This window comes from Nesoenas mayeri, assembly GCF_963082525.1.
Source record: "Nesoenas mayeri genome assembly, chromosome: 2".
In the NCBI taxonomy this organism is placed as follows: Eukaryota; Metazoa; Chordata; class Aves; order Columbiformes; family Columbidae; genus Nesoenas; species Nesoenas mayeri.
This window is the reverse complement of record NC_137543.1, coordinates 139,295,117-139,320,360: the sequence shown is the minus strand read 5'-3', so window position 1 is coordinate 139,320,360 and position 25,244 is coordinate 139,295,117. Positions and strand designations below refer to the sequence as shown.

Here is a 25,244-nt window from a genome sequence, read left to right as displayed (position 1 = left end):
ACGGCTAAGAAATCATTGTTATGTTTTGTCAAATATATTGACAAAAAGCAAAATTTAAAGTTTTATATGATAAACAACTGGACAGAACATAACCAATATTCTCTCAAAAATTTAATATCAATCTGAAGGAAGACAATTTTCTTCAAAATAAAATGTGACATGATTTTACAGCATGTAAGTTTAAAAGAAACTTATCTTCATCTGCTGCATTAATAAATTCATATGAATATAAATAATCTGATTTAATCACATTTGTAATTTCCAGTAACAGTTTAGTAATTACAAGCAAATACAAGCTACTAAGCTAGAGTCATTTTTTGTCCTGGTCTGAATGTTGAGCCAACTTGTCCTTTCCTCTTCTTGGGATTCTGAAAATTATCATACCTGGAAACAGAAAAAAGATATTAGCAAATTCTTATGAAATGCCATTGTTTGCATATGCCTCTTCATATACACATTAATGCAATACAGAACTACAGATGTTTACATCTGTTTTTATGGAAATGAAGAGTGAATGTCTCCTCAGACCTAGGGACAAAGCTAACTCAGAGAGCTTTCTGCCCTACTTAATTTTTTATTTTATTTATTTTATTTTATTTTATTTTATTGGCTGGAGGGAAAAGTTAGGACAAGGAACAGAAGTGGGCGGGGTAGTATAAATTCCTGGGAAGCATCTCTCCTTCTCCTCCTTTCCTGTTCCTGCCTTCTCTCTTCTCTCTCTGTCAGACTCATTTATCCATGTGTCAGCTGAGGAAGACAACTCCTAACAATCTTCATGTCAGAAGAACCCACTGGTGAGATCACAGAACATCCCAGTGCCAGGTTCTGGCTTTTTCTTTCCAGTCTTTTCCAAGTCTAAGGAAACACATTATCCTTTTCTGCAGATTATTGCCTTTTCCCAAACACAACAGCCACAAAAACCACTATGTGGAGAGCCAAAACTCAACAATTTGAAAAAGTAAAGAGGCTACTTCTCACTGGGAGCTGGAAGGATCTAGCTCTAAGTCTCAAAAAATCGGTTCCTCTTTGTACTGGTATAGCTCTGAACATAATGTAATGGGTTTCTGGTCTGTGATCAGAATTTCTAGGTCCTACATTCATGAAAACAATAAAAGACAATGCACTGGTACATTTTTTTGTATGTAATTTAATATTTCTGGAAAAAAATGCTGTGAGAAGCTATTCAACTCCACCATTCCCCACATTAAATAACTATTGTGTTTCTGATTAATAAGAAATGTGAAAAGATCAAATCTTCACTGAGTACAAAATTACAAACAAACAAACTTACAGTTCAGTAAAATTCTTCCAGTCATCTTGGCTAATGGACGGTCTTATGCCCTCAAGTGCCTTCATCAGATGGGACTGGGTAATAATGTAAGTGGCTTTGGCAAGCACTGACTGATTAAGGGTGCTGTCCTCCTTGAAAAAGAGCCATGAACAGACAATGAGAAATCACTACAAAGACATAGTGCCACGAATATCAGTAACTCCGGAACTTCCTCGTTACGTGTACAGACAAATGTATTATAAATAGAATCACAACTCCCCCTCACCCTCTAGTATTAATAACACAGCAATAACTATTTAGTTATATGAATGTTAACATCTGGTTTATTTCTCCTCAAACTAGGTATCATTTATCTTTGCTATTCTTGTTACATTGTATTTAATATTATTGCAGAAAATATTTACTGAAATACCAAGAAGTGTGGGAAAACAATAGAAAAGTATGAAGATTAAATAACTGAAAAAACTGCCATACTCCATTCTTGCTCCTGTAATTGGCTTTGATAGCATTGATTTCTGTCCTCGGGTGCTCTGTTTGCTGCTCCTGGTTATTTTCAAGGGAGTCTTCTTGAGAAGCTGTTCTAGGCATTGCAGGTTGTGATGATGCTGTGTCTCTCTGAGTCACGCTGGTAAAATCGTGAGTTATGGAGTTTGGTCCAGACAAACACAAAGAGCTCTAAATTCATCACAAGGAGAAATACATTAACTCATTATGGATCCAAAAGGGCAAGTCCACCATTAAGATTAAGCTTACAAATGTAATTCAGTATAAGCTTGCCCCCACTGGCAAAAGCAGTACTTTCTCTTAAAAATGTAACACATGCATAACTTTTTGAAAAGAATGTTTAGGTTAATTTGCCATGGTGTTTGGGGAAAAGTACAAATTTAAAAATAAAACACTTCATCTTCAGAAAAGGTCTAAATATTTTTGCAATGGCCTGTCTCAAAAAGAATAAAGGTCTACTCACAACAAAAAGAACAAAAAAACCCAATAACCAAAACCAAAAATGAACACCAGTCAAAAACTGTTTTACTATTAAACTTTGGAAAGCAACATGTCATTAGACCAGGCTGTAAAATCTAGTATGAATGCAGTTTGCTTGACTATAGGGTACTAAGCAGTATTTTACAATTTTGATTTTAAAGTCCTGCAAAGCTGCAGAGAAGTTCGTATTGTATTTTGTCAGATACATCCTTCCATCTTCTTACGCACCATGGATCATAAGGTATAGGCTGAAGACAATTTGAAAGACGAAGCAGACATAATTGCATTTATAAAACCATATGATTTTGCCTAGTTCAATTTTTCTGCTTCACAACTGATAATACTTAGAAAATTCAAAGTATTAAGTGAGTAATTCACCATTTCTGAAGGAGTTCCATTTCCCAGCTCTGATTCATAAGAGCTTCCAAAATAAAGACGATACATGTTGGACCTTGAATCTTCTGGAAGCAAGTCAGACACATCTAAAGAAATAAGAGATTGCTCTAGTCCTGCTTCTCCATCTATTGCCGAATCATCTGAGCCACTGCTGTGGTTTAGAAAAACCATTGAAGAGAGACTGAAGTCACTATCAGAACTAGAACCAAATTCCTGTAACAAAGAACAGAACATTAAAAGTGTTAACTAGAGTAACTGCAATCTGAAATACATTAAAAAAATTCATATGCAGGGTAAATGAAAATACAATTTAGGTTTGGTTTTAATAATCTTTCTGTGGGAGTATATTCAAAATATTTTGCTGAGAAAATCCAATGCCTTTAAGCAGAACTTTCTGTCTTCACGCTAGAAAAATAATTTGAAGAGATAATCTTAAGGTTTTATTTGCTTGCTTTGAATTGTCTCACTCGGTAACAGCACGTGTTGGGAATCTTCATGTACATTTTCTGTCATAGAACTGTATCACTTCCATCTCAAACCATTCCCTCCAGGTAATTTAGTATTTTGTGTAAAGTGCTCTGGGAGATTGTGGTGAGTCTGCTTTTACAGTGCCTAATTGCTGTCCTCATCTTTAGTCAGAGTCAACACACTTTAAGTGCTCATCAGGAAATCACAATTGTTGCTTTACACTGGCACCTACAAACATTTTTGATTGTACACTCCAGCAGTAAAAAAATTGTGAGCACCCTCCACCAAATATATGCAAATTTCTATATTTATATAAAGCATTCAAGTACTAAATTAAAACTAATTTGTAACATTATTCTTGCATTTTTCTGCAAGCATATTAAGATTTTAATCCCATGTATATAAATATAGGAAAACTAAATCATATTAATCATAATTTTGCTAACAATATGTAAAATTAACCCTTTCAAATGTATCAACATCAAAGTAAAAAGAGGAGAAACTTATTTTTTATCAGTTTTATTTACCTGTGTTAAACCTGAACCTAAATTAGCATGGATTGCCTCTAGCTGGGCATTGTACAATAAAGCTTTTAGGTCAGCCCCTGTGAACCGTTCTGTTCTTGCTGCCAAATCCTGAAAGTCCACATCGTTTGCCAAGGACAGAGAATGACTGAGAGCTTTTAAGATTTCATAGCGTGAATTCTGTAAAAATAGAGAAAGAGAAATGACAGTAAAGCAATCTGTTATTTTCCTTATCCTGATTGCTGTATAGTGGTTTCGCCCTGTCACAAGCAACTTCCTATCTGAGGGAGGAAGGATCTTTCTTTTGAAAAGGACACTACCCTAATAATAGTATTATAGGACATACTGTTATCAAGCCTTAAAATATACACATATATTTTGTTACATTTTCTTGAAGATTGTAAGAGAAACTCTACCAAATGTAACATACAAAGAAATACATTTATCTAAATATCCAGTTAATATCTCGGATTTTTATACATGAAATATATAAAAACTTGAAGGTGAACTCTGCTACTCACATGTCCTTTTGCAAAGAGACACATGACAAAAGTGAAAATCTTCTGTTTACTTGAATGATCATGTTCTAAATCAGAAGTTTACAAAATAAAAACAAGAGTATATCCATGTTCCTAATGCACAGGATCATCTTCACGTGTATTTCAGAATGAAATTATGTGGTATTTGTTAAATGTGCCAACTAATCTGAAAATGAACAGCACTATCTTTTTCTCATAAAACGGGGAATCAAAGACACACATAGAACAGCCTCAAAGGCCTGATCCAAATGCCACCAAAATCTATGGGGATCATTCCTTTCCTAACTAGTGACACATCTCACTTAAAAAGAGCTTTAATACTCCAAATTAAATGTGGGTAAAGAAGAGCGGGATCAACTGGATTTGGAATAAAACTGCTCTGCAAACTACAGGTAATTCAAGAGTTGGGTTGGGAATGGCTATGGTTCATCAGTTGAAGCAAACAGCTGATCCACTGGACTCATAATTCAGAGAAAGGCATAGAAAATGATGAACACTACCCTGCATCCAATTTCTTTCTGCAGACAATTTTCCTTTTTTTTTTTTTTTTTTTTTAATCTGGAATGTGATTTGATCCTGAAGACTCTCTTAAAAAGCCTTGTCTTTCCCCAATTTTATGTGAACGCATTGACAGTAAAATCAGTGAATTTATATTGTTGTACAACTGGAGCTGGGCAATCAAGTCCACTCTGTCCATGTTTGAAATGCTACTATATATAAAGAAAAGGAGAATAAATCCCATTAGTTGGATTTTTTTCCTTGCCTCTGATGTAAAAGGTTTTGTTTCCTCACCTGATCAGGAGGTGGACAGTACACGCACTTATCCAGTCGACCTGGCCTTAACAAAGCAGGGTCAATCAAATCTGGGCGACTAGTAGCTGCTAGCACATAAACCCCTTAGAAAAGTACAGAAAAATACCATTAAATTCTGTTAAACTTTTGATAAAAAGGAGCATACAGATGAATTATTACCTTGTAAGCCTTCCACACCATCCAACTGAGTCAAGAGTTGGTTAACCACTCGGTCTGTAACTCCGGTGTTGTCGTGCCCTCGGCGAGGAGCAATAGAATCAAACTCATCAAAAAAAACTATACAAGGCTTAGCTGCCTGAGCTCTGAAAGAAAAAAAAAAAAAAGGCAATATTTAAATCCTGTTTAAGTTTGGGTCACAAGTAAAATGGCTTAGAAATATTAAAGGTAACTGCTTTTTGCTCTTTAATGAGAGAATAGAAAATCTGTTTTCTGCAGAAATTAAGAGGTTCTGAGGAACTGGACTGCAATGGAATAACTGCTCATTTTTTATGACACACCTTGCACTCTCTTTATAATTTCTGAAGTACTCAGCTGTTGTGTCAATATATATGAGAGCTCTAAAATCCAGCCACTGGAGATGAGGTCTTGGCTTATGTACACCTAACACCAAGACTGTCTGCGCAGTAAGCTACACGAAAAGCAAAAGCTATGTAAGGTATGTTTACATCAGTGAGTATTGAAGGTCTGTGAAGGCAGATTTGTAAAAACAAAACAACTGGACATCAGTATGAAGTCTAGTATGACCCTATGTACTGAGTGTTCATTACTAGTTGGAGTACACTCAACTGTCTCCTGAAATCATCTGAAAGGAGTTCAGCATGCGTGTTCCAAGACAGTTCTGTGATGTGAACCAACGCACTGTAAATGGAGAGAACTGGGAGTTCAGCTTCAAAACTGCACTCCTGATCTGAGCTGAAATGCTCAGTTCTTAAATAATGACAGTCAAGTTGAACTTGCCAAGATCTGAACATCTGGTTTGGCACAACTAATTATTTCAGATGCTGTTGTGATCTGATGCCATGTCTGTCCTTGGACAACAAGATTATTTCTTGGAGCTTAAACCACTAAAATTAATTGATGACATCACATATCTTTACAAAGCCAACCTGTTAAAGATATCGCGAACTGCTTGCTCACTTGCTCCAATGTATTTGCTGAGCAGCTCTGGTCCCTAAGGAAAAAAAAAGAATCAGAAAAGAACATTCATAATATGTTTCTCAGTTTTCATGTGTAATTCAACATCAGCGTAGATTTCATACACTAGAGTGAATTTTATTTTAACCAAAAGAACGACATCACTGAACTGAAGAGCCAAGGGGTCTAGACAAGCCAAAATAATGTTTAAAGCATTCCAAGTTATTTTTAAGTAATAATTTTCATTTTTCTACTATAACAGAACATGTTATGGTATCACAAGGCAATGGCTTACACTGTATTTCAAAATTTTTTAAAACACATTGCTCAACTTCATTGTCCAGTGTAACCAAAATCCAGGCTCTTCTTATAAAAAATGGAAACTAAGAATATCTAATTAAATTTTATCATTCTGCCTAAGGAAAAAAAAATATCATTTTATAATTTTTATAATTTATCATTTATAAAAAAATATTTATCATTCTGCCTAACAAAAAAATCTCAGTAATTAACCTGTGAAGATCCAGAAGTCAAATGGTGGGATATCCAGAGACATACCAGATTTTAAATGTGAGTTTCTCACTTCAGTGTTTTGCTTTCGCAAGCATATGCTCACAGGTATTATGTTAAGCTATTTCATTCAGTAAATAAAATGAATCAATTAATCTTCAAAATCTTGATACCTTGACACTGATGAAATTCATCCCACTCTCTCGAGCAATTACTCCTGCTAACAATGTTTTTCCTGTTCCAGGTGCTCCATACAGCAAGACTCCTGATCTCTGTCGTATGGGCAGGTTTGCAAATAACACTGGATACTGGAAAAGAGTTTCAACAAGATATATTCTAAAATATGTAAGTATTCTGCAGTGTCCTCTAACATCAGTGACTAGTGTTTATTTCTGTCTAAACAGAATGTGTCTAATTTCTTTTATCCACATTATTATCACAAGAGCTCTTCTGGACTTGTTAGTTCACTTGGAGCTGAAGTAGGTTCCTAGGCTTCTGTAGGCTTCACAGATAACTTAAAATACAAACAAGGGACGTTTTCTACCAAGAGGAAACAGGATGGAATAGGGATGCACTAAAGCTTTATAATGTCTATATTGGCGCTTCTAAATTCCTATTTTAATCACTGACTGATATGATTAAATTATATCAATATACAGTAAAAGATTCTGTTCATTATATGCAAGACTTCAATCATTTCTTGGAAGACTGAAATGGATGGCTCATCTCAATGATGGAAGTTTCAAGCAAGGCAGAAAGGCCAAAGTAAAATAAAGGGGAACTGATGGATTTGCATTCATCCAAAAGAGAGCACCCCTTTAGCAAAAGTGCTGCAGAAGACAGTTGGAAATGTTATCTTTACAGAGCTTAATCAAAAATCCTGCAACAGTGAGTGTACCAAAGATGACGTCAGCAATAATGCAATATTCTATAGCAACACTTGATCTGCAGAAAAGCACAAGCTGTTGCCTTTTGTATTTGGAAGAGGGAGGGAGAAGGAGAGTTTTCCAGTAGCTGAAGACACTTGAAGACTGGGAAGCTACAAAAGTAACTTAAAATCATACCGGTCTTATTTCTGTCAAATACTGTGTCACACCTTAAAAATAATTATTTTGCTACTAACACTATGTACAAAATTCAGGTAACTAATTTAAAAGAACTGGGTACCTTTGCAGGTAACATGATGGTATCCATAAGTATTTGCTTCACATCTTTTAAGCCACCAACCCTGTCCCAGCCAACATCCTTAGGTTTATGAAGGTTAACATTTCTCAGAGCTAATGGAGTAAAATCTTTTAGAGCTTTCTGAAAATCCATAGTCGACAGATTCAGTTCTGCTTCAAAAAACACAAAAACCAAAAACAAAACCAAAACTAAACAAAAAAAAGAACACACAGCCTACCAGTAACAAATTCCTCACAATATGCAACAATTAAATACATTTTAAACATAAAACATAAAAACTGGCTTTTTATTTCTGTATTACTCCACAGGTTCTGGATAAGAGAAGTAAGACTATGAAACAAGACATTTTGTTGTCAACATACCACCATTCTGAAGTGCGTTCTGGTTGGAAACAGAGGCATGAATGGCACGATTAACCAGCATAGTAAAATCTCTGGCAACAAAACCTTCCGTTTCCTTTGCAATACATTCGAGGTCAAGATCAGAGAACTCCTTTATATCAGAATTCAGCTTATTTTTTATTATGGAATACAGCATTTCACATCTTTGCTTCTGAAAGACAGAATTGTGCAGCAAGTGTATATTAAGTTTACTAATGACATGAATTTAAGAAATTCAGAAAGTAAATACATATGAGTTACTAAAATTTCCTTATATATTTACAGGCAGGAATAACTCGAGTTGCCATGTCTGTGTCCTGCCCTTAGGGCACGCACAGGCAGCTGTTACACAAAGTGCTGATTGCTCCTGCAATGAAGTTACACTATTTTTCCTTCCCTCTATCCTTTTTACTTTTCAAAACACACTATATTCAAAAGTAGAGGGATATAATTTATGTAGAAAACCAAGCCAAAACCTTCCCATAAATTTAGTTTTAATAACATTTTCAAAATAAACATTCTAGGGGCATACTTACTCCTCTGAGCAGTGAAAAAATGAACTTAGATTTAATCTGATTTACCTAGCTGTAATGACTTACATGTTTTTTTCAAAGCAGCTCCTGTAGAATCCCCTTGCAGGTAACAAGGAGATGTGAATATCTCACCTATGTTAAACAACCTGACTTGTTTTACGTTGAACTGAAACATCCTCTGAACGCACCCTTCTCTCACCACTGAATATAAGGAAACTGGGGCCAACTGGGAGTTTTCACTGGATTACTTTGATTTCTTAAAAAACTTTATAATAACAGATACAAGTTCTCAAGTATTTAAGCATCATGAAAGAACTTCTTTCTAGATTTTTTCTCATCTTTGGGTGTAAACTACCATTTTTGCAGCTGTTCCAGTATTGTATTTGAGGATGCAGAGAAGGCAAACAATAGTTTAACCAAATGAATAAAAACCTGAATTTACCTGATCTGGAGATTGGATACATTTGAAGCACTGAAATATGTGCATTCCTTGAGCTGCAACCAGGGAAGGATGTAGGGAATGTTCAGACTGACTTGTGGCAATTAATGCAATCATACTCCCCATGGAAATAACTTCTTTTATCAGATCTTTCAAAACTAAACACATAAGACATTGCTCCATGAATTGCAAAATAACAGAAGATTCTGCATTCATAACAGACATTTCGGCTGTACTGAAGAGCATTAGGGCACACAAAATGTAACATCTTATTATATACTTGTTTTATTCCCACGTTTACAGGCTTTTTAAAAATTAAAAAAATAAAAGATGTATAGTTATTTTTTTCTAGGACAGTACATTCCATTAATAAAATGCCATGAGAAGTGTTCTTTAAAAGCTAAATTTCTCTGATGATGTCTACCCACAGGATATTAAATGTGATTTTTTTGTGTGTGCTATGATCCCTGGTTTAGAAATATTATTCCTACTATGCAAACAAAAAAGGGAAAGCTATAAGAATAAAAATAGATGCTAAGACTAGAAAAAAGGCAATCTAGAAAAAATAACATAAGAAAGTCAAATAAATTATGGATGCAAGGTAGATCTTCGAGGAATAATCTTTAAAACACTAAACCTCTGTTGTATACATTATACCTGTAAATAAAGTAATAAGAAACACAAACAATTCTGCAAGTAACTTAAGAGCGCCATTTAAAAAAATAAATTATGGTAAGATTTTCTAAACTTCAAAAGTAATTTAATAAAAAATTATGCTAACTCCCTCAAACTGAGCTAAGAAATGGAAGATATTCTTTGCTATATCTTCAATTTTACATGAACAGAGTTGAATACAGTTAAAAAAATAAATATCTTAATCCTGATCATTTATTTTGCAACTTACCATTGCCTAGATTTAAGGGTGTAAAAAGGAACCATATACAAGATTTCAAACTACAACTGATAATTTATTTTTAAAATGCGTGGATTGTTAGATTGTAAAATAAAATAGAAGTTCTACAAAGTATACCAAGCAGGATGATAAAGAAGTTAATATTAGGCTAAAAGAAGTTGATTCTAAACAACAAGTATCAAATTTATGTATCTCTGTAAATAGTAACTATGGAAAAAGTATAAATTCTAATGATATGTCAATGATAATATTGATCTTATCAATAATTATCAGTTAAAGATTCATGTGTAATTTGTAAGCAATTGCAATGTACTTGTGCATGAACAACGTAAAAAGGAACTGAGAAGCCTCTGCCACTGGCACTGCCAACAGGCTTTGCCATCAGCAGCGGTGGTGTCTGTACCACTGGCAATAACTGCTCCAAACTCCCGAGTGGACTATTTTGATTCAGCTAGTGGTCCACCAATGGCCTACATAACATAATTTTTGAATCCCTGCCGTGAAACACCACATGGTCCAGAGGCAACAGTGATACAGACTGAATTATCAAGGCAAGACAGTACAAGAAATTCTAAGCTGCATTATATTTTTATCCAGACATGGGTAGCACAGTATTACCATAAGCAAGTCTATCGCTTTGGATGGTTTCAGGGCTGTTCTCATGCTCTGGTGTGGAAGGTACTCCAACAATGTGATCAAGATCATCTATCAAAACAATGGATGGTTGTCTCCATGCTGCCTCTAAAAAAACTTCTTCCATATTTTTCCTTATGTTTCCTAATCTTTTTCCTAAAAAAGAAATACAATTTTAGAGAAAAAAACATATCAGGAAAAAAAATCAGACTGACTACATCTTGTTCATATAATACTATAATGTTTTGATTTGTGTAGCTCAACTTTACTCCTCTAAATCCAGGTACCAAGATTAAACCAGTGTAAACAGTGAGTTAAGAGTCCACATCTTCTATCAAAAAAAGTACTAGAAGGATCCACCTGTCCTAAAATTAGATTAATCATCTTTCACTAACAGCTATAGAAGCCTACAGGTCTAATTTCCAGACAGCTAAAACCAGAGCAGTATCAGCAGCACTCTAAATTAGCTACAAAGAGTCCTGCAATTGGAAGAATTTTTCAGAGTAAAGGACCTAACTCTTTATCAATCTTTCCTTTTTCCTTTGGAGCAAGGAGCTTAGTAGGGACTTAAGTAAGAGTATAGCCATGCAGTATAAGGGCTCTGTAAGAAAACAGTTGCGTATTCTCTGCCTCTGTAACACCAAGACTATTTTGGAAAGCCAGTGAACGAACGAGTAAAAAAAGCCTTTTTTGTCCTCTTTAGTTTTTGGCGTAAAATCCTTATTTGAACTCACAAAACTTAACGATTCATCTCATCATCATCTATAATTATGAGTGTTAGATGACTATTGCCAACATACATTAGGTTAGTAAATATGTCATCATAAATCAGGTTCCAGCTGGCTGTTCTATCTTTGGTGCCTCTGTCATCCTTTCATAGAGTAACCCAGGTATCTTATAACACTTATGATTTGTTAACATAACATTTGTTCAAGCTAGCACAGCTGAAAAAACACACAGTTCAACTTGCAACTTCTTATTTTGTAACAATTAGAAATATGCATGGCAAGCATGTTTTGAATTTGGCGGTGATACGTGGGACAGAAACTGATAAAAGTCTGAAGTAAGCTTATGGAAGCTGTATTTTCATTAGACTGATAAAGATGCTCATTGTGGGGCACCAAATATCCTTGAAAAGGCAGTAATACTAGAAAAATTATTCAGACTAAATATAATAACTTTATAATTGTGCTGTATCATTACACAGCAAAAATTTGAGATTAAAAAAACCCAACAACATACCTTTTAAAGCTTTACAATCAATTACTTCTACATGAGCATCCAGCCTATCGAATGCTTCTTTGCAGATGGCCTTTGCTAATGTCGACTTTCCACTTCCCTACAAAAATAAACATGAGCTAATGTACACCGGCAGAACTATTTCCTTCTGTTTCTGTGGAGTTTTTGTCACAGTATACACCAGTTAACAAGCTGGGAAAGCTGTATGCACACTGATTTTATTCCTCACCAAAAATATATACATATTCTGTCTTTATATCATTTGGTAGAGACCAAAGCCCTGGAGTGAAACAAGTATAAACAAATTCAGAGTGGATATATCCACTACAGATAGTGTTCTGAGTCCACTGAGTTCAGTGTTAAGACATCTGTTAGCTCCAGTGGAATATGGTATTAAATGGATCACCATAACAGACAACAGGAAAATAAAGAGTATCAACTCCACTGCCATTTTATGTTATAACACAAGAGAAAATACTATGCTCTTATTTTCATTCAAATATTTCAGAGACACAAAGTGTTTATTGTACTATAAACACAAAGTAGATTAATCCCCTAAGGGAACAAATTGAAATTGCATTGGTAGCGATCTTTAAAACATACACTATATATACATAATATATACATGAAATAAGAATATATATTGATTAAGTGTGCATATAATGTGTATACATGTACATAATGTTTTACTGAATTAACTCTGTTCAGTTAACTGATCTTTTTTCAGCTTGTTCTTCGATTCTTTGGAATTTACATGGTATCAAAGAAAACTAATGCAAACAGTTTTGTATCTATAGAAAACAGTCTGTGAGGGTTTGCAACTAGAGAGTAGTAAAGCGTGTACCTTTCCTCCTGTGAGAAGCACCCCTCCACTTCGCAGTCCCACAGCAACAGCAGCCAGCTTTTGAGATAAAGGACGCCCCAGAAGACTGTGGCTTATGTGTTCAAAGGAAGATGTTCCTAATTTGTCCACTCCTCTGCAGAGCAAATAAAACATTAAATAGCTCAGGGCAGCATCAATACACACAATGTCAATAGCAACAGCTTGCAGAAGATATGTCCTATGGCTAGTTCCAGCCTACACCTCTGCCACTGGGAAGTGAGCAGGTTGGTCACATAGCTGTTCAGCTCACACTGCACTTTATACCAGTGGAGGCAAAATTCTGAATTTTTCTCCTCACCTGATGATTCTGATAAAACTAAGGATAGGAAATAAGTTTCTTTGAGATCCATACTATTAAATTTAGTTAAACAAGTAAACAGGTTTAACTTACTTGTGAAGAAGACTGACAGACAGACTGCAACATACCATATGTTTTACTTCATTTGGAAACCTCAGCTAAGAGCACCCTTCAACAACCCCAGCAGCCCTTACTGCTGCACAGAGAGCTGTTTTGTATCACTGAGCAGCACCGCAAGAGTCACTGAACTGCCAGTATTTCTTCTGCAGCTTGTGCAGTTCTGATATCTCCCACATCCTACTGTCACACATGGTGAACTTTTCCCTACATGAGTACCTTTAGTCACCTGAAGTTTCCTATTTGCTTCAGTAAGACTATCCAGAGGACAAAATTAACCATGTACATACACTAGGATAAGGTCTGAGCCTGACACAAGACAAAAGGTGCAGAGAGTCTGGCTTAGTTTTCAAAAAACCTGCATTTCCACCTTTTTTTTTTTTTTTAATTTCCATCCCCTCTCATATTTTCTACTATGAAAATGTCTCACCCTAAATCTTTTAGTTTGTGGTAAGGAAAGCTCCTGTCTGCATCACACATAGGTGGCTGGCTGTCACCATCAGCTTTTCCAGTTACAGGATGTAAAAGAACCTACAACAAAGGAAAGAGTGAATACTTTACATTCAGTATACCTATAGAAGAAGGGTATAGAAGTGACAAGCAATTTTTGGAATTGTGTAATGAAAATGTTGCATGTATGCTCTGCTGAAGCTTACCGCGCTTTAAAGAAACATGTATTGGTAAAACAGCACCAATACAACTACTTCCAAAATACAATCCAGTCTTTACAGCAATGTAACAACCTGTGATTAGATGTTAGGCCATGTGCTGTTTATACTAGATAATGCAGCCCATCATCTCTTTCCCTACGGGTAACTACCTGTTCCTTCTCCTGTGCTCTCCCCTGTTCTGCTGGCACCAGTACTCATGAGGCAGGAGAGTGAATCAGATCAGGAGTCTGACCTGGCTGAAAAGTAACCTGACAAAACACCTGGCTTTTTTCACCCACATGAATTTTTCAGTCTATTTCACCAGGAAGCTACTATGGAAAGCTGGGCAGGACAAGTGGGCTAACAGAGAAGTTCACAGGTAAGAACAGGCTGGTAGGAAGTGAATCACAGAATACCTTGTGCTGGAAGGGACCTTTAAAGGTCATCCAGTCCAACCCCCTGCCATGAGCAGGGACATCTTCAACTAGATCAGGTTGCTCAGAGCCCCATCCAGCCTGATCTTGAATGTCTTCAGGGATGGGGCATCTACCACCTCTCTGGGCAACCTGGGCCAGTGTTTTACCACTTCATTGTAAAAAATGTCACCTCATGTCTAGATGCTGACACTGCTACTAAGAAATGTACTTCACCCATTCTTCTTAGTACCAGTCACTAGCGAACTTTGTAGAAGCCTTCTTGTACTTCTCTACTACTAACAGAAATAAAGCTCTTGTTTTACTTAGTTTTTTTGGAACAGGAATCCTAAATTTTGCAGAAAAGCTCTATTCTAAACAGGCGAAACAGGACATTTTAATTCTCTGCTAAAATTTAACTGTATCAGTTTAAAAATGAAAAACATTATCCCACTCCTATAACCATAAACCTGGAGTTATGGGCACTGTCTCAACCAGAATTATTAATGGAAACAGTAATCCTAATATTAAATAGAAATATGTATTCTGTGAAAGAAAGACTGAAGAAGCAGAAGGCACAGAACCTATTTAAAAGAGAAGGCAGTGTGAGCTTGGTAGGTTTGAAAGGGGAATATGTCTCATCTTCGTCAGAACAAGCTACTATTACTGCCAGACACACTGTGAAGTGATATTATAGTGGTTTAAGTATTAAAGGAAAGAACAACTAAGTATAAAGATGGTATGTTCAAACTTGGACAGTACTGACTTTCCTCTGTTCTAACTGATTTTTCTGAGAGTTTAATACAGACTATGAAATGCAGTAACTAGTATGGCATGCCTGGAATCTCACCAATGCTGAGGCTATAAAATAACATATAAAGAATGCAGATATAATTTGATGAACAGATTGATATTACTTATTTAAAAAAGGGAAACCAATACATGTTCTATAAAAAATGTAATATATTTTTAGCCCAATATAACAATTTAAACTACTTGATACCTGATACTATGCGATATTTACTTGTATATTAGTCTTTTGCAGCAAACTGGGACTCAGTATAAAAATATCCTCAGACTTATTTTCTTCAGCATGTGTAGGATGCACTACAGTAAGGACAAACTCCTCCATTCCTGTAAAAACCCAAGGAGCAACTATTAAAATCCAAAATAAATTCAGCTTTTATCCCTCACAAGATGAAACAGATCAGTGTATTTTGAATGATATAATCCAAAATGAAAGAATAAAAAAGTTTAATCATTATTAAAGCATAACTCATACAGTTTGAGTGTAAAGAGATAGCTGATGTGTTAAACGGTGTATAGAGAGATTAAATGGCATATTGCCTAAGTAAATTCCACAATGGACAGTTAAGACAGCTACAGCACAGGACAGTATTATCCTTACCTTCTTTAACGGACATATGTATAGAGTCAGTGCTTGTCATTATCCATGGGTGATCATCAGTAGTGGACTCCTGCAGCCAAGAACTGAAAGTAGATTTAACATCATCCTCATGTATATCTTTATGCTAAATAGGAAAAAAAACAAAACAAAGGTGTTGGTACATGAAATTGTTTTATTCCTATGCATGAGGCATTTGTTTCTCTTACGGTAGCAGAGTGACAGAAGAATATACAAGAGTTTTATTTATTTAGAAAACACTATTTTGTCAACAAACACAATTTCTATCAGTTGTTCTATGGAAAGAATCTGTTTAGCTCCTGCTACAGCAACTGTTGAATCTTTCACAACCTCTAAAGATTTTGTCTTTGGAACACTGATGTGAGGGCAAGGAAAAGCTTTTATTCCTGTTTTGCTTATCTGTATTGCCAGATGCAAAAGCACTACTCAGCTGCTGGGTTTGAAAGAGCATCCAAGATCGGCACCAATGTGACTTATTTCAGGTGTTCACCGCACCCTCTCTTCCCTGTATACCTTGATTCCCATTCAAAGAACCCTGGGCTCATCCAGCTCAGGGGCACCACCAACAAACTTCAACAGGCAGGCAAAGAGACCGAACAACTTACCGCAGATCACCTAGACAAATGGAATAGGAAAAGAAATTGAGTCTAGATTGCATATGTCTTGCCTGAGGTCCTAATCAGAGAAGCATAATTCCTGTCTAAAAAAGGGAGAATCAGCTGAGATCACAGAAGCAGTGTTCAGAAAAGAAAATGAAAGTTACCATCATATTTCTTTCTGCATGTCTATTTTTTTCCAAGAACTTTCCAAGAACTTTTCCAACTTCAACTGAATTACAAAGGAAAGGGAGAAATCTCTACTTAAAATATATAACACATAACTACTTTTTTATGATTTTAGCAGATTACTGCCAGAATACTTCTTTTAACTATAATATAGAAGAAAACAATACAGTTCAACCATTCTTCTATAGGTAAGAAACCAAATCAGAATACTGGGGATATGGAACAAACTTGCATAAGCCCTACTATAATGGGACGTGCTGTATTTAAAGTTTTGGGGGCAGCTAACGTGGGAAATAATCAGTCCAGTGTCACATAGAAACAATCATATGATGATATTATAAATACATCATTCCAGAGCTACATCTGACAGAACTGGTACCAAGTATGTTCTTACTGTCACAGATGCCCACTCAGAAGACTGAATATGTCTCACAGGAAAACAGAGGGATTCAATGATATAACCAGAAAATTAGATCTTTAGCATGAGCAGGAGGGGGAAAAAATCAGCATTAAAAGGAAGTAGAAAATTAACTAGTACATTAAAAATCATCATAATTTTACTGCAATTATCTTAGGAAATCCACTGGGCACTGCAGTATTTAAGAGTATAAGCATGTCGTCTCTCAGAAGACTTAAAATAGATTATTTCCTCTTTATGACTGATTTTTGGTTTCTATAGGCTTAAATGTATATTCTTAAAATATACTACATCAGAACCGGTATTAATATACTGCAGATGAGGGTCTGATGCAAAATTATCATCAACTATTGTTGCTATTTTGACAACAGTTGTTTATGCTTGAGAACTAATTAAACAGAAAATGCAAAACAATATTCAATGGCTTGATGTTTGCAGAATATCATTGATCAAAATCCAAAATAGTATCACTAGATAAGGCTTGTTTAAGCAGATCATAGCATCTTCTTAATTTAAATTATTTATATAGTAAAAAGAAAAACAAGGAATTATTAAAAAAAGAAAATCCTTTGAAATGATGTCATACATCAGACTGTGAACTTGGCAGTGTTAGGTTAATGGTTGGACCAGATGATCTTAAAAGTCTTTCCCAACCAAAATGATTCCATGATTCTATAATATACAACTTCCAGACTATCATCTAACAAATGAAAAAAAATAACACTCACTGCCCGCCCCCTCACCTTGACTAGAGCAACATCATCAGTTTTCCAAGGTACAAAAATGTATGTGACCAAGAATATCAACTCACTAAGTTCTGTTTGGGTTGCAGTCTAAGAGACACAGGAATTTTAGGAACAGATTCAAGTGACTGAATTCTGACTGTTGAATGCATTTCGATACGTAGTTTTTTCCTCAGGCAATCTGGAATCTGAAAAATTTAAAATAAAAGCAAAGAAAAAGGAAATATCAGAAAGTAAAACGCTTACAACATTGCATATACAGTACAACATCCATTTCTTCATCACTAACAGAGCCTTTATATTTGATCATCAGTCTGTTTATAAGTCATAATCTACAAGAGAATTAAGAAGGAAACCATAAAATCTATGGTGGTATCCAAATCTTGCTCTCTCATGCACACATTTATTCTATTTGTGAAAGTAAAACCAAAAGGTTGAAAAGGAAGAATTAGGAGGAATTGTTAGAATGTTGTAAGAATGCTTTTAGTATTAGAGAAAAACAACAACTCTACTTTCATTTACTGATTGAAATTATTTTACATAAGCAGGTAAATAGGCCATTATAAAGATCAGAACTAAGCATGTCTGCAACACAGACAGAGAAAACCCACTTTCCCTAAAATATACGAGCCAGTTTGCCCTTTCAAAAAAAGGAAACTGCTTTTCAAATATTCTGTGTTATTTTGAAAGTATATCCAAGTTGAAAACATCTCACAAATGTTTATTAAGTCTGAAAGACTTATGCTTGCTGGCATTCGGAAAATTGTCATGGCTCTCAAAAGATTTAGTGGTAAAGACCACTGCAGGCTCTTGGTCTCATTCCCAACAAAAATAAAATAAGTGAATGGTGAGAAATGTATTATATCAAAATAGACTAATGGTGATTTGGAGTGCATTTTATCTATTTTTGTTGATTCCACATGTGCTTCCAGGAAAGAAGGAACAGAACAAGCTGAAATGTCAGTGTCTGCACCCTGGGACTTGTGTCACCTTACCAAATAGTCTCTAAAAACTAAAACAATTTAAATTACATAAAAGCTAGTTATTAAAGAGGATACAAAAAACACTTGCAAACATCATGCAGCACTAAGGTATGTGATCCCATCACTTTACAGTTTGATGACATCTAGAGTCCAAAGCATGTTTTAAAGTGATAACTGATGAAAAGAATCTCATTAAGCAGTAGTGAATGTATGTAAGTAGATACTTTCATGTTCTCATGAATACAGTAGCTACCGATGGATTTTGAAGAAAACACGCATTCTCTCCAGAAACACTGAGGAATTTCCCCCATTTGGTGCAAAAATGCTAAGGGTGCAGAAGCCTAGAGTACACCGTACATCTTGGAGGATGATAAGTAACACAGTTCAGAATGAGACACTTTAGCAAAGCACAGCTCTAGTAAATATTATTTGATTCTAATGTGTGCTACTTGAGAACTTAACACCAAGTCCAGACCCCAAATAGCCAGTTCCACCATTACCCAATAGAAAATATTATCCAATAAAAAGCCCAAAAGATAGTGTGCTCAAACTGACCCAAACTCTTCCAACATGCAGGGCTTCCCCTCTGTGGCCATACTCTATGACACTCTTTAGGTCTTCAAATCCGTTCCAAACAATCTGAACAACAGATCCCTCACTGTATGCTTGACTGCTACGAGAATCAGAATGATTTTCGTCTTGCGTACTAGTCAACTGCTTTTGATTTTCAAGTGGCAGGTTTTGCTTTGCTTCTTGATGACGCTGTCTTGGGGAAAGCAACTCATTAATTTTCCCGTAAGATACTACAGGGTTTGGATCCAAATCAATAAATTCTATATTCCAAGGAAAAATGTGAATTGCGTTGCATTTCAGAAATGCATGAGTGGTGGATGCTTTCTGCACGCTGGGAGGCTGAGACTGACATACTCTAAAAACTGAATCCATGCGAATTAAGTTCAGCCGCTTGTCTTTGAAGGTGCTCATCTCATCTTTATCACACAGAGTCTTTTGTTTCTGGTCAGATGTATGAGAGAAAACGCTCCCTATGAAATTCCATATACTTGGCAGAACATTTGAGCCAAATGTCACGTTTGCATCAGCCTTACTCTGTTCAAGGACTCCTGGCTTTAAGTAAGGCTGTTTGGCAAAAGGATCCTTTACTGTTTCTTCTTGCTCCACGCTATTTTTCAGAAAACTTTTGAGCAAGATGTCACGTTCTGTGGAAGGTGTGCTGGTAATGTTTTCCTCAGGTTCGCGTGTTTTGGGACATATCAGAAGCTCCGTGAATGGTTCTAATCTCCCATAGGGGGCTGCTGGCGTAAGTGTACCTGAGTATGAACAAAGCAGGTCAATGAACGCATCCGCTTTTGCAAAACAGCTTACTCAAGGTGACACAAGAGGCTGCACTGCTGCTTACCGATTTTGATGTAAATGTGAGTGTGCTGTTCAACCCATACAGGAAAGATGGCTTTTGGAAATATTATTCGAATCTGGTCAAGAAGGTGTTTTTCAAGAGAGGAAGCATGCAGTTCCTGGGAAAATGTGATATCATTATAAATTAAACACTGCATACATTTTTAACATTTGTTTGAAGATAAAAACTCTACATCTCTTTCTAATAGACCATTTGAAACATAAGATACAATTAAACCCCACCACATTTAGTATTTACTCAGGAGCTGAAAAAGACGAGGCATTGTGCAAAAAACTGCTTGTGGCAAAATCTCTTATCTGCAAGAAAAGGACAGGAACATTGTAAAAGGTTGTCTTACCAGAATTTCCCAATCATCTGCTGAGAGTGGTTCCACTTCTACTTGCTGACAGGAGGAGACATGGGAACAGGGTTCAAGAAATACCTGGCAAAAAGCAACACCAGTTCAAAATAGTTAAGTTTTTATTTTTAAACACGTAAAAGCTCCATCTTTAACTCAACTAGGAAACTGACATTTGTATAGAGTAATACTTTTATTTTTTATTTTTACTTATTCTTATTTATTTAAATTTCTACCTATTAATATAAAAAACCCCTTGGATGTTGAGATTTTAATAGTTCCATGTCAGAAAGCTCTCCCTGAATCTTGGTCATCTCTTCTACTTCTGTCTAATTAAATAATTGTTTACAAGAAGTTTAACACAGTGTCCAAGAGTGAGAGGCCAATTTAAGTACATGTTCAAAGAGAGAGGACCCAGGGGGACACATGGTGAAAGGGGGGAAAACAGGATGAAAATTTAAACCCCAAATAAGTCAAGCAAGAAGAAATACTCAGTAAATCAATAATTACTTTAGAATAATATGAATGCCAGAGAAAATATTCTCATCAGATAATTCCCAAACCGTTTAATTGCCTGAAGTTCAACAAGGGCAAGTGTAGGGTCCGGCACCTGCGGAGGACTAACCCCAGGCACCAGTACAGGTTAGGGGTTGGCCTGCTGGAAAGCAGCTCTGCAGAGGACCTGGAAGTTCTGCTTGACAACAGGTTGACCGTGAGTCAACAATGTGCTCTCGCAGCCAAGAAGGCCAATGGTATCCTGGGGTGCATTAGGAAAAGTGTGACCAGCAGGTCAAAGGAGATCATCCTCCCCCTCTGCCTTGGTGAGGCTACATCCGGAGTACTGCATCCAGATCTGGGCTCCCCAGCTTAAGAAGGACAAGGAATTACTGGAAGGAGTCTAGCAGAGAGCTACAAAGATGATTAGAGGTCTGGAGCATTTTTCTTATCAGAGATTGAGAGCTGAGTCTGTTCAACCTGGAGAAGACTGAGAGGGCATCTTATCAATGTTTATAAATATCTCAAGGGTGGGTGTCAAGACGATGGGATCAGACTCCTTTCAGTCTGCACCCAATTACAGGATGAGGGACAACTGGCACAGACAGAAGTATAGGAGGTTCCATCTGAATATGAAGAGAAACTTCTTTACTTTGAGGGAACAGGCTGCCCAGAGAGGATGTGGAGTCTCCTTCTCTGGAGACATTCAAAACCTGCCTGGACACATTCCTGTGTGATCTGCTCTGGGTGTACCTGCTTTAGCAGGTGGGTTGGACTAGAGGATCTCCAGAGGTCCCTTCCAACACCAGCCATTCTGTGATTCTGTAAAAGTGCATTCTCCTAACATTAATGGCACTGCAGATAGATAGAAGCTCCAAACTGAAAAGACCTACCCACAAGCCTATCCTAACACTATTTAGGAAATTGTTAAAGATTTAATCTTTTCATGTTTGAGATGTTTCATAATGGTTAACTTTTCTTATGAGCAGATATAAATGAAGTAACTGTTTAAACACATGAAACAAGAAGTTCATAGCTAACTTGTAAATTATTATTTTTTCAGGTCCCTTGCAATATACTCTTTATTTAAAGAAGAAAAAAAGATTCCATTTCAAACCTGCTCTCCGTCTTTAATGCCAAGCTTCTCTGCTAACTGTCTGTTAATCTCTGCAATATTTTCAGCCTGGTGACCTCGACGCCTGATTTCCATCCAGCTCAAAAATATAGGCTGATGACCACGGGATACTTTCACAGCTTGGCCCTATCAGTTTCAAAGAAAGAAAATAAATTAACATCAAACAAGCTAAAAAATATTACTACTCATCAATCTAAACTGTATTTGATTAGAGATATCAAAGGAATTAAAAATATTTTCTGGATTTTACATGCCTTATTTTAATTAATATTCTCTAACAATAACTAGCAGCATTTACATGTAAAGGGTGTTTCTATTAGTAATGACAGCAGACCAGCCAACTTCTTAATAACCAAGACCTTCCTTAGAATTCTTCTCCACGTTACCTATTTGCACTACTCTCAATTATTAAATAGCTTTTAATTTTTATGGACTACTTTTAAGAAAGGTAAATAATTCCTCTTCCCTTCTCCAGTATTAGAGCTTATCAAACAAATATCATACAGAAACATATAACTACACATTTCTGTTTCTCAACAGTGGAAAAAACCTTTAAGCATATGCTTAAACCTTGCATGCATTGTAACATTTGCATGGAGGCTTCAAACTGTCTAAAGCTGCAAGGTATTTGCAGAGTGCTTCCATGAGCTGGGAAATATTTAAGTCAGTCACAAATCACAGAAACTCAGACAAAATGATTTTATCAATCTGTTTCAGAACCGCTCAACTATTTTGATTCCAGACTGAAGAATGTTAACATGATCTGTCAGTTTCCACATGAAAAGACTCAACTGACATTTTCTGTATTTTTTTCAAAAATGCCTATTTTTATAAAAAACAAGTGATTGAGACAAAATATACTGTGGATACACCACAGATTTACTTGTTAACACAGTGATGTTTTCTGTTTTGGTCTCAACTGTATCCTAATAATTCCAAATATTATATGACTTCTCATAAACTCTGAAAACATTTTCAGATAATATCTACAGTGGTTCCATGATCCTTTTACTCAATGTAATACTTAACTTACAGCTCTTACCTATATTCACACAGATAAAGCCTTTCCCTGAGTATCTTAACCTTCACATGTTAAGTTTCATAGACCATTTAATCACCCACTTCTGCAATTAGATTTAGCTTTTGATTCAATTTAAGTTTATGATTTACTCAGTGCAATCTGTTAACAGAATTATTTATCCCACTTTAAACATTTTTATTGAGGAGCTGGCATTTAATATGCTATTTCCATCAAGGTTTTGGAGATCATATATCTTCCTTTTGCAGATCATGTTAAGTAAAAGCAGGAGCCCACCATAACCAGTTAGGTACAGAATGACACTACCAGACTTCAAGGCAATTACACTCCCCTTTCCTCTTTCTTGCCAGCAAATTTGTAAAACATCCAAAAACTGCAGCAGAAACGAAGCCAGCACTTGGATTGCTTGCAACCTCTTGCAACTCCACAAACCTCTTTTCTACCACTCCAAAGGAAAAATAACAAGTTTTTATAAGTCTAGATGATTTTGCTTTTGCAAAATCTCCTTTCTGGCCATGGGAAGGTAGCATGACATCACGGATTGTGCATGCTGGGTGATGCTGTTGTCATCATTTAAAATAATGAATCCTGTCTGCAATTGCTAACCTAAAGATATGTAAATCCTCTCAGTTTTAGGTCAGTCTGCTCATATAACAAAGATAAGAGTGACTTGCACAACACCTAATCACAAACTACAGACACTACTGACCTTGCAGCTTTAGACAGTTTGAAGCCTGAACAATTAGCAGAGTCTTGCTTCAACACATATCTCAAGACTGTTGGATAAAGGATCCTTTAGCTGAATGCTGCCCATTATACACCAAAAGGATTATGCAACACATGACTGTGCAACCAATTGGCTCTTAAGGGTGTGAATGTAGTGATAAGATTTTGTATATAACGCCAGTTACTTTTCTTGCTGGCACGCTGGCTTTATTCCAGCACCCAGACTTGCGCAACTCTGTAATAAACAGTGTCCATCTCTGTGTGCTAAACTGGGCTCACTGGTATGCACACCAGGTGAAGAGCTCTGGTTTTGGGACAGAGCCTTGGTTTTGGGATGACGGCAGCCAGGCTGTGAAGGGCTCTGCCAGGACTGCGGCCACCAGCTCCCTCCTCCTCTTCACCCACTCGTTCTTGCCATTTTTCCTCAGAGCTATTCTGCCAGCACATCCTTAATCCTTGTGTTCATCACACCAGGACGCACGCAGGCTTTGCTCTTGTTGTCACATGTGAGACGTTATTTAAAATCTAAGGTGCGCTTCCCACAACTGATCCATGCACTTAATATGACCTTGCCCAACAGGAGTCCCTTTCTGTAAGGGAATATATAGTGAAAGATTAACGTGCATGGAGAATGGTGATTCTGCTTGGATTTACCACCTTACCTCCTACCTGGCCGATTAATTTACACATTCTCCGGGTAATGCTGGAGGCTGGTATACAATACATCGCACTGGGAGAGACGCGGCCGGCAGCAGCGCAAGGCAGCGCTGGGAGGCCAGCTGCGGGAGGCCAGCTCCAGCCTGCACCGCACCGCACTGCACTGACAGGACGTGTGACCGCGCAGGGCAGCTCCCCGGACCCCCCGCGCCGCGGGGCCGCGCACGGTCCCGCTCTGAGGCGGGCGCGCGGGGCCCGTTGCCATGGCCACCGAGCAGCGGCGCTCCTGAGTGCGGGGCGCGGCCGCAGGACACGCTCGCGCGCGGGCACCGCGGCGCCGCCGGCGGGACGGCTGACGCGGGAGGGGAGGGAGCGGGGGAGGGGCGCTCCGTGTCACCATGGCAACGGGATGCGGGTGGGGGGAGACGGCGCTCTCCCATAATCCTCTCTGAGCGAGGCGCCCCTCCGCCCAGGCCCCGAGTGGAGCCGGCCCGGTACCTGCTGCAGGCGGAGGTGAGAGGCCAGCACGGGAGGCAGGTGCAGGAAGCAGTCCCGGGTCCCGCTCAGGACGACCGTCACCGCGGCGGCTCCAGCTCCCCCTCCGCCGAGATTGCCGCTGCCCCACATGCCGCCGGCCGGTACGGGCTCCGCGGCCTGGCGCCACTGCGCGCCCGCTCCGCTCCGCTCCCGCAGGGACCTGCCTGCTCGGAGGCGGGCGAGCGG

General features: G+C 37.3%; 1 protein-coding gene across 6 annotated transcripts; it reads right to left on the bottom strand.

The window, feature by feature from the left end:
- Positions 1 to 98: 98 nt before the first annotated feature.
- On the bottom strand, positions 99 to 25,244 carry PEX1 (peroxisomal biogenesis factor 1). 6 transcript variants are annotated; one of them, XM_080340447.1, is made up of 24 exons: positions 25,020 to 25,244; positions 22,082 to 22,225; positions 20,470 to 20,553; positions 20,115 to 20,229; positions 19,253 to 20,025; positions 17,783 to 17,902; positions 15,751 to 15,874; positions 15,367 to 15,476; positions 13,710 to 13,810; positions 12,826 to 12,958; positions 11,985 to 12,081; positions 10,728 to 10,898; positions 9,200 to 9,354; positions 8,207 to 8,396; positions 7,827 to 7,996; positions 6,833 to 6,967; positions 6,122 to 6,186; positions 5,175 to 5,317; positions 4,995 to 5,098; positions 3,667 to 3,843; positions 2,654 to 2,884; positions 1,766 to 1,966; positions 1,292 to 1,422; positions 99 to 384 (listed from the first exon to the last, which is right to left on the bottom strand). In XM_080340447.1, the coding sequence occupies exons 1-24, from the start codon at positions 25,146 to 25,148 to the stop codon at positions 300 to 302; spliced, it is 3,888 nt and encodes a 1,295-aa protein (XP_080196573.1). In that variant the 5' UTR covers positions 25,149 to 25,244; the 3' UTR covers positions 99 to 299. The 6 variants fall into 6 exon arrangements, with proteins under 6 accessions (XP_080196573.1, XP_080196574.1, XP_080196575.1 ...); XM_080340448.1 differs by having other exon boundaries at positions 7,827 to 7,993; XM_080340449.1 differs by having other exon boundaries at positions 9,200 to 9,252.

What these genes read in the sequence shown, in the direction of transcription:
- PEX1 (XM_080340447.1), bottom strand. Translation starts at nt 25,148, where the DNA reads ATGTGGGGCAGCGGCAATCTCGGCGGAGGGGGAGCTGGAGCCGCCGCG. An exon ending in CAGATGATTGGGAAATTCTG is followed by an intron (nt 20,230 to 20,469) that starts GTAAGACAACCT and finishes ACATTTTCCCAG; the next exon opens with GAACTGCATGCTTCCTCTCT. An exon ending in AAGCGATAGACTTGCTTATG is followed by an intron (nt 9,355 to 10,727) that starts GTAATACTGTGC and finishes TTATGTGTTTAG; the next exon opens with TTTTGAAAGATCTGATAAAA.